This window comes from Salvelinus alpinus, chromosome 14 (assembly GCF_045679555.1).
Source record: "Salvelinus alpinus chromosome 14, SLU_Salpinus.1, whole genome shotgun sequence".
NCBI classification, from domain to species: Eukaryota; Metazoa; Chordata; class Actinopteri; order Salmoniformes; family Salmonidae; genus Salvelinus; species Salvelinus alpinus.
Window position 1 is genome coordinate 53310442 of NC_092099.1, and position 10331 is coordinate 53320772.

General features: G+C 39.7%; 2 protein-coding genes across 2 annotated transcripts; one reads left to right on the top strand and one right to left on the bottom strand.

Moving 5' to 3' along the window:
• Positions 1-5188: 5188 nt before the first annotated feature.
• Positions 5189-6097, bottom strand: LOC139538217 (gamma-crystallin M3-like). Its single transcript, XM_071340080.1, has 3 exons — positions 6089-6097; positions 5611-5859; positions 5189-5514 (listed from the first exon to the last, which is right to left on the bottom strand). The coding sequence occupies exons 1-3, from the start codon at positions 6095-6097 to the stop codon at positions 5233-5235; spliced, it is 540 nt and encodes a 179-aa protein (XP_071196181.1). The 3' UTR covers positions 5189-5232.
• A 2468-nt stretch (positions 6098-8565) lies between these two features.
• Positions 8566-9353, top strand: LOC139538218 (gamma-crystallin M3-like). The gene is made up of 3 exons (XM_071340081.1): positions 8566-8574; positions 8694-8942; positions 9072-9353. The coding sequence occupies exons 1-3, from the start codon at positions 8566-8568 to the stop codon at positions 9351-9353; spliced, it is 540 nt and encodes a 179-aa protein (XP_071196182.1).
• The last annotated feature ends 978 nt before the right edge of the window (positions 9354-10331 follow it).

Consider the following 10331-nt stretch of genomic DNA (forward strand, 5'->3'; position numbering starts at 1 on the left):
TCCATGGGGTTCCCCAGTGTCTGATGACAGACAATGGAACCCTGTTTGTGTGTACAACTTTTAAGAATTTTGCCTCAACATGGGATTTCGAACTCATTCAGTCAAACGGGTTGGCGGAGCGCTGTGCATTCAGCGAAAAGAGGCCCAATATCCATGCTGCTTTGCTTCCCGGGAAGGCTTGCTGTCTCCTGCGTAGAGACAGCTACGTTGCCACCTCAGAAGGCGCAAACTATGTGAGGAACCGTCGGCACCTGTTGCTGGTGCTAAGAACTGGACCCTGAGCACAAAACTGTGGGGGGAAAAGGGGAGAGTACAGGGAAAAGTGAACCTGTCCCACTGCCCCTGACACTGAAGCTGTGTCTGAAACAGTTTGACCTGAGCCAGCTCTCTCGCTAGCTGGCGATAGTCACACCGTATGGGAGGACAAGCAAGCCCAATCCCAAGTATGGCCACTATGTTCATTCCAAAGCAATAAGACAGATGGGTGTTGAACAATGGCCTGTGAGATACATTGAACATTGTTGTTGTTTCAAATTAAAAGAAGGGGGATATAGATGGGCGGGGGTTACACCGGAACTAGTACACTATAAGTGGGGTGTATGGGGACATCATTAAGTGTGACACAAGATGCACCACGTATGAAATGCTAATGGTGAAGTAAACATTGGACATTTACACCAGCAGTAACGTTGTCAGACTCCCTTATTCGCGAATGCATTACAACAGCAACATGTCCATTCCATACACAGTCTAACTCTCTTGGATTACATACTAATATTTATCTCCATTAAAGTCAAATCTCTTATTTTCACTCTCAAATGTCAACATGTGAACATTTGGGAAGCGGGACAACTGTTAGTATTCTAGCTCCAGTTTAAGGTTAGAGTTAGGTTAAGTTTATGGTCAGGGTTAGGTTAGAGTTAGGTTAAGGTTAGAGTTAGGTTAAGGTTAGAGTTAGGTTAAGTTTATGGTCAGGGTTAGGTTAAGGTTAGAGTTAGGTTAAGGTTAGAGTTAGGTTAAGTTTATGGTCAGGGTTAGGTTAAGGTCAGGGTTAGATTAAGTTTAGAGTTAGGTTAAGTTTATGGTCAGGCTTGCTAGTGACTAGATAAGGTTAGGGTTAGTTTAAAAGTTAGCTAACAAAAATATGACACTCACCGAGTCAAACAAAAACATGTTTGGTGTTTCAGTAACCTGTTGTCCAACTTCCCATATACTGTATCCACATGTTGACTTCTCTTTTGTAATACTTCAACATATACTGAGGAAACAAAACATTAGGAACACCTTCCTAACATTGAGTTGCATTCCCTTTTTCCCTCAGAACAGCCTCAATTCGTTGGGGCATGGACTCTACAAGGGGTCCAAAACATTCCACAGGGATGCTGGCCTGCTGGCTCATATTGACTCCAATGCTTCCCACAGTTGTGTCAAGTTGGCTGGATGTCCTTTGGGTGGTAGACCATTCTTGATACACATGGGAAACTGTTGAGCATGAAAATCCCAGCAGCATTGCAGTTCTTGACTGCAATCCATGTTTCAATTGTCTCAAGGCTTAAAAACCTGGTTACGGGATTTACCAGGATTTACCACCCAAAACCAGTCCCTTTTCCCGGGATAAATAACTGTGAGAAACCAGTAAATTATAATAAATTATTTATATGAACAGCATGGCGTGAAATGGAACAGTTAAATTACATGTGATGTCTAAATCAGTCTTTTCTAACGCCTCTGCATGAATCATCAACCCTCAGGGTGGGGACAGACAGCCCATCTCAGTATGGAGTGCAGTTCACTATGCATGTGTAGACCTATCATCTCATCTTGGTAACTTTTTTTTCTTGTGACATGTAGGCCTACATTTGCTGCAGCGTAGCCTATGCTATAGTAATATAAAGACCGAATACACGTCTCCATCTGGCATTCGGGGGTCACCTTGTTTTTTAATTATGAAGATGTTTTCTTTTTTATTGCAGCTGCAGAGTTTTAGAACAGCCTATAACTCCAATATCTATCATTGCTTTAAATCAGTGCACAGCTGAGCACTCTCTCACGGAAAAGCTAGACTAGAATAGCTTGCTAGACATCATTTCTTTTTCTTCTCGCATTTCTTATATCAATAAAAAAATTGAAGAGGGACGCAACCTCTTTTTTGCTGAATGTTAAATACAGCAGCCAATAGAACTCACGGATGTAGCAATTATTTATTCAGAACCATAGGCATTCAATCTTCATGAAGAGAAGTGAAAGCCTTCTGCATCTAATTCTAGTCCTATATTATTATTATATTATTCAAGGTTGTCATTTGAATGATGAAGATCAGGACAATGAAACGTATTTCATATAACTGTTGAAAGCGAGAAAGGAATGAAGCAACAACAGAGAGAGAAAGAAGAGGTAGGCTAATAACATTTGGGGAAACATTATGAAAGGTACAGTTGAAGTCGGAAGTTTACATACACTTAGGTTGGAGTCATTAAAACTCATTTTTCAACCACTCCACAAATTTCTTGTTAACAAACTATAGTTTTGGCAAGTCGGTTAGGACATCTACTTTGCGCAAGACACAAGTAATTTTCCAACAATTGTTTACAGACAGATTATTTCACTGTATCACAATTCCAGTGGGTCAGAAGTTTACATACACTAAGTTGACTGTGCCTTTAAACAGCTTGGAAAATTCCATAAAATTATGTCATGGCTTTAGGAGCTTCTGATAGGCTAATTGACATCATTTGAGTCAATTGGAGGTGTACCTGTGGATGTATTTCAAGGCCTACCTTCAAACTCAGTGCCTCTTTGCTTGACATCATGGGAAAATCAAAAGAAATCAGCCAAGACCTCAGAAAAGAAATTGTAGACCTCCACAAGTCTGGTTCATCCTTGGGAGCAATTTCCAAACGCCTGAAGGTACCACGTTCATCTGTACAAACAATAATACGCAAGTATAAACACCATGGGACCACGCAGCCGTCATACCGCTCAGGAAGGAGACGCGTTCTGTCTCCTAGAGATGAACGTACTTTGGTGCGAAAAGTGCAATTCAATCCCAGAACAACAGCAAAGGACCTTGTGAAGATGCTGGAGGAAGCAGGTACAAAAGTACAAAAAAGACTACGGTTTGCAACTGCACGTGGGGACAAAGATCGTACTTTTTGGAGAAATGTCCTCTGGTATGATGAAACAAAAATAGAACTGTTTGGCCATAATGACCAGCGTTATGTTTGGAGGGAAAAGGGGGAGGCTTGCAAGCCGAAGAACACCATCCCAACCGTGAGGCCCGGGGGTGGCAGCATCATGTTGTGGGGGTGCTTTGCTGCAGGAGGGATTGGTGCACTTCACAAAATAGATGGCATAATGAGTGAGGAGAATTATGTGGATATATTGAGGAAACATCTCAAGACATCAGTCAGGAAGTTCAAGCTTGGCTGAAAATGGGTCTTCCAAATGGACAATGACCCCAAGCATACTTCCAAAGTTGTGGCAAAATGGCTTAAGGACAACAAAGTCAAGGTATTGGAGTGGCCATCACAAAGCCCTGACCTCAATCCTATATAAAATGTGTGGGCAGAACTGAATAAGTGTGTGCGAGCAAGGAGGCCTACAAACCTGCCTCAGTTACACCAGCTCTGTCAGGAGGAATGGGCCAAAATTCACCCAACTTATTGTGGGAAGCTTGTGGAAGGCTACCTGAAACGTTTGACCCAAGTTAAACAATTTAAAGGCAATGCTACCAAATACTAATTGAGTGTATGTAAACGTCTGACCCACTGGGAATGTAATGAAATAAATAAAAGCTGAAATAAATCATTCTCTCTACTATTATTCTGACATTTCACATTCTAAAAATAAAGTGAGGATCTTAACTGACCTAAGACAGGGACTGACCCCAGACGTCCACCGGACGTGCTACCTGTCCCAGACCTGCTGTTTTCAACTCTCTAGAGACCGCAGGAGCGGTAGAGATACTCTTAATGATCGGCTATGAAAAGCCAACTGACATTTACTCCTGATTATTATTTGACCATGCTGGTCATTTATGAACATTTGAACATCTTGGCCATGTTCTGTTATAATCTCCACCCGGCACAGCCAGAAGAGGACTGGCCACCCCTCATAGCCTGGTTCCTCTCTAGGTTTCTTCCTAAGTTTTGGCCTTTCTAGGGAGTTTTTCCTAGCCGCCGTGCTTCTACACCTGCATTGCTTGCTGTTTGGGGTTTTAGGCTGGGTTTCTGTACAGCACTTCGAGATATTAGCTGATGTACGAAGGGCTATATAAAATAAACTTGATTTGATTTGATTTGATTTGAATTGTGAAAAACTTTAAATGTATTTGGCTAAGGTGTATGTAAACTTCCGACTTCAACTGTATATATGCGTCAGCCTGCTAATTATACAAATAAGCCCAATTATATTTCAAAATTAAAATCTAATTCGCTAGCCAATACTTGTACCTTCATAGGTAACATGTGCTGCACCAGTTTCACATGTTCTCTTCTTCTTTATCATGGTTTGAATGATGTGCGTAATTCCAGTCCATATAATACAGTATAATGCAATACAGTACAGTAATACAGTTGACACTCAAAAAGTTTAGCCTACTGAAGCTTGTTTAATGTATTTACCCAAGAGAGCATATATAGCTTGCTACATCTATTTGCTTTTATGTTTTTCTGTCGTGCGTAATGTGCCTATATCACATATGTATTGGATAAAGGGACAATCATTTGGGCTTCTTTGGGCTTGTGCTCATTAAATGTTGTTAAAGTAGGGCTCATAACATGTATTTAATATATGGCACATCAGGCTCAGGTAGCATCAGATTTGAATGCTCATGCTGATTAAAGCTCTAATCAAATCTAGACATTTATATGATTTATAATACTTTATAATGATTTATAAAGCTTTAGAATTACATTTCCGGTTTTGGCGGGAAATACCGGGTTACCAGAGAGAAAAAGGGATTTATTCTCGGGATGGAACCCTAACCAGAACATCTCTCAAACCTAGAGTACAATCGTTTTTTTAAATATGAATTGTACATCTGAAGTATGCGAGATCTGGTTGAAAGTGAAGTCTTAATGCAGTATCTGTTGATCTAAGGCTGCTACATGAAGTCTACATTATTTGACAAGTACAATACTGAACACTTGTTCTGAAGGGAGTAAAAGAGCAAAAGTCTTACAACAGATAGAAGCATATATTTATTAGGATTAGGTGGAGCTTGATGGGGGTTTAACAGGAGTCCATGATACGTCTGATGGAGCCGATTCTCATGTCCATGGGGCCCAAGCCCATATCACTCAGGCTCCTGTACTCTCCAGGCCTCAGGTAGATCATCCTGCCTCTGAAGTGGGGCTGCTCGTACATCAGCCAGTGGCCATCCATCACGTTGCAGGACTGGCAGTCGGACATACGGTAACGCCCCTGGATGGAGTCACAGTCGTCCACCATCTCGTGCATCTGACCTCCGAAGTTTTCCTTCTCGTAGATCCTCATCCTGTAGTTTCCTTTGTGCTGTTTTGGGGAATTTGATTGGAATGACGTATCTATGTGTGGTAAATGAAATAAACAACACACTGAATTGAACCATGACACATTAGCTCTTCTTACCATGGGGATCATACGGCTGGACCTGATGCAGTCGCTCTGGCTCATGCCCATCAGGCGCTGGTTGTCGGGGTACTCCCCTCTTCTGACCAGCATCTGGTGTCCCATGAAGTTGGGGCGCTCGTAGACCATAAAGCAACCGTTCTCAACCCTGCAGGAGTTGCACCTGCTCAGGTGGGAGGTCAGCTCAGGGCAATCGTTGCTGGTCTCATAGGAACGACCCTGGAAGTTCTTGTCCTCGTAAAAGATGATCTAGGAAGATATGGTTTTTATAAAGTTGTTAAAATACACATCTTCAATGAGCTATGTGGTAACTCAAATATGATCACTTACATAAAAGTGAACTCCATCTAGGTGTGTTCACTCACATTTCTGTATTTTATAATTTACATGATTTTTACTTAATAACGTATTGAATTGTTCGTGTCAGTGCAGACTTTGACCTACCCATGGAAGTCCACAATATATATAGTTATCCTACCTTGCCCATGATTTCTCCTATCACTGACAACAATGGTACTTTGCTCACTCATCCTCCCCTGTCACTTTTATACTCAACTTGATTGCTAAATGATCTATGGTCCATTGTTTTTAATGCCTAACTCAGCAACACAGCATAGCGTGCTGTAAAGTTTGTTAAATCAGTCTGTAAATGGTTATTATTCCAGATTGTATGCATCTGGGGCAGTGCCAACTGAAACCCGTTGCTATGGGGAACAGGTGCACGGGGGCAGCGAATGTATCGACTGTTCTGTCTTTTTTTGTTTTTACCTTTATTTATACAGGTTAGTCAATTAATAACACATTCTTATTTACAGTGACGACCTGCCCAACACTTCTATAAACACCAATTACACTATATATATCTATATACACATAAATTACATTATACATATCTATACACCCAACAATTGCACTATACACATCTATGTACACATCAATTACACTATACATATCTATATACACATCAATACACGAAAAGCAAACACAAAACACGAAAAGCAAAACACAATCATATGAAACAAACACATTCTTCAAGGGGGAGTGAAGGGGAAGTATATGGGCCACCTTCCAGACCCTGATGATGGTACCAGAAATCATTTTAAGGTTAAATAGGTGTTAAAAATTCTGCGATCAGAGGAGCAGAAAGCTGCAGAAAGGAAGGATCAAGCAAATCAGCCCCAGTCAAAATTTTTTTACATCAATCTTGAGCAAGCCGTCTAATACATCGCAAGTAGAACATTGCTGAAATGAAAACAAAGATTCAAGTCTGAGGGATTGGGCTGGAGAAATGTAACCACTCAAAATCATAGACAGAGTTATGGATGCGACAACGGAACATCCATGATATCAACATTATCGTTTTAACCATGTTTTGAAGCTATACAGTGTTTGTTTACATTCACATTGTTTACAAACATTGGAGTAAAACAACCTTATGTTTTTGGTTCTGATGTGGTAAGACAACTAAGCTCATAGGGCATTTCTAAGTTATATTCTTCAAGCATCATTGAGTATGTATCATTTATTTATAAATACAAAAATGGATGTAGCAACTGCAGATTGCCCCTTTAAGTCACTAACTTTGGTTAAGGTTGGTATCCAGTGGTGTAGTGCAGGGTAAACGCAAATAAACACAGTTTGCCCAACAGTTTACCCACCGTTTGCAGAAAAATGCATTGAAAGTATAGGGAGTGGTACTTTTTTCACCGTGACCGGCAATCAGAGTTTACCCACCTATTTTTTACCACTACATCACTGTTGGTATCGACCTACTTTGTTTTATTTAAAAAAACAAATATTTAGATTTTTTCTTCGACCTACTTTGTTGTAATGTTTCATCTAATTGTCATGTTTTTCAATAATATTGTATAAAAATAGTCATATCAAACCTCAGGATCTTTATTGTATTTTAAGTCAGAAAGGCACAACACAAAATAGAATAAAATGGAAATATTTGTAATTCCTTTGGTGCCAATAATGGCACTAGGGGAGGATGGGATACCAAGCAATCTTCATTAAATCCGTTCCCAAAGTCTTCAAAACCCTGCTTATGTTGATGGTATTTGAGGAACTACAATAACTCTGTCTCTTGAACTAAATCATTTTTTTATAGTACATAATGCTTTCATTCAACACATTACTGTTGACTCCAAGTGATTTAGCTTAGACTAGGGATTATTGTACTTTAGTCCTAGGCCTGAGGGCACACACTTAATGTGTTGTGAAAAGTTTTAGGAAATGTAATGTCATGTAATATTTGTAATTGTATATAACTGCCATAATGTTGCTGAACCCCAGGAAGATTAGTTGCTGCCTTGGCAGGATCTAATTGGGATCCTTAATCAAAACAAATACAAATAGGACTGACTGCAATCCTTTTTTAATTATTTTTTTGGGGTACATTTTAAGTGTGAAGTGTTCAATGTAGTACTAACAATGAAGTTCTATTCACAATTGTGTGCACTTTCGGTGGCCAAACATGGAAAATCATAGCAACAGGTGTCATGAGATTGCAACCCCAGGTATCACAGAGTTATTTCCTGCAACGTAGCAAAAATAGGGGCAGACCAATACTCAGTGTCCCAGTGAAGCGGCTTTTTGCTTTGCTCAGTTGGCACAGTTGGCAGTGTGCCAACCTCCATCTCTACTTCTAGGTGATGTACGAATTGTTGAGAGTTAGGAATCATAGTTAACGTTCCATGATCATCAAAGCCATAGGTAAGTCATTTACATGTTTCATTTACCACAGTATACTAACTCTTTAAAATATTATGCAAACACTACTAAAACCAATCATATTGAAACTGCTTCTGTTTACAGTAGATTACATGGTGATGACTCAGGAATTGAATACAATGTGGTTACATATGCTGTGGGCATCTAACAAAGTATAAAAGGGCAAGGGTGGCACAAGCATTTACAGTCAAGTTTAAACAACCAACAGCCACCATGACCATGGGCAGGGTAGGTGGCATTTAAACAAACGTTCATATCATTCTAACTAAATGACTGCTTTTGATGTGTGTCTACTGCAGCTTAATTATGCGTAGGTGTTGTATAGCATTCTAAAAACTTTTCTGCAGATCATCTTCTACGAGGACAAGAACTTCCAGGGTCGTTCCTATGAGACCAGCCAGGACTGCCCCGACATGTCCTCCTACCTGAGCAGGTGCAACTCCTGCAGGGTTGAGAACGGTTGCTTTATGGTCTACGAGCGCCCCAACTTCATGGGACACCAGATGCTGGTCAGAAGAGGAGAGTACCCCGACAACCAGCGCCTGATGGGCATGAGCCAGAGCGACTGCATCAGGTCCAGCCGTATGATCCCCATGGTACGGAAGAAATAGCATTCTTCCTTTCTTAAAGGAAGAAATAGCATTTCTTCCTTTAAATTACAAAGTAGGCTTTAAAAATGTCATACTTTGGAATTAATACAATTTAATAAAATTCTCCACCAACAGCACAGAGGATCCTATAAAATGAAGATCTACGAGAAGGAGAACTTTGGAGGTCAGAGCATGGAGCTGATGGATGACTGTGACTCCATCCAGGATCGTTACCGCATGTCTGACTGTCAGTCTGCCCAGGTTATGGATGGCCACTGGCTGATGTTTGAGCAGCCCCACTTCAGAGGCAGGATGATGTACATGAGGCCTGGAGAGTACAGGAGCTTCAAGGATATGGGCATGGGGGCCAAGGGCATGAGGTTCATGAGCATGAGGCGTATCACCGACATATGCTAAATCATCTGATTGTCAATTGTTCAAATAAATGTGCAAAAACACTACTTACAGTATTTGTCTTACTTGATCATCACATACCTCCTCTTCATTCTGAAATATAACTTACATTGTATAAGATATGATATGACATGGTATACAACATTTATTCTATCTGTGAAAATGAGAAAATACCTAAAAGCATAAATTAAGATGGTCAAGCACCATTGCTATCAAATATATAGAATTGCAGAGGGCATCATAAAAAAGAGAGAACATATTGATAATAAAAGATAAATCTGTATACCTAAAGTAACAATCAACTCACTGGCTGTAGCTTGTGCTGAAAATACTTTATGTCTTTAATGTATCATCTGATTGTATTGACAAGTAGATTTGTCTTTCATCTGCATAGCAATGAAATAGCATTCAATGTTTCTGGGTTATTATTTCAAAGGGATGGCATATATGGAGAGAATAGTAAGGTTCCAAGCACTTCGTTTTTGGACCCTTATTGTTCAATGTAAGCTAAGCCTTGCAAACAAAACATATTTCCATTTGTTTCTTGAAGGCTAAGTGCATAGTCCAATGATCTGAGTAAAAATCTAAACAAAAAAACAAATATAAGTACACCTATTTTATAGTAGCTACAACATTTGCATTGGTATTTTTCTCCTCTAAAGAGCTGTGCTGTCAGAAAATCTAATTTATCCATAAGTAATACAACTGTATTTGAAATAGTCTTTCATAACTTTTCATGCTATTTGGTCATTTTGTTTTGATCCAATGCTTATTCAAACAGTGATACATAATCTGAGTGTGATTGAAATGGTATTTAAATGTTATTGTTAAGTCACGTTATTATGTTATATTCCACTTAAAATGTGATGTTTGATTTTATAGCACATCTGAAGCAACCCCAATTTTTTTAATCAATAAATTGACTTGAAAAATATAATGCTGACAAAACATATCGATGAAGTATCTCAGTAAGGGAACTAA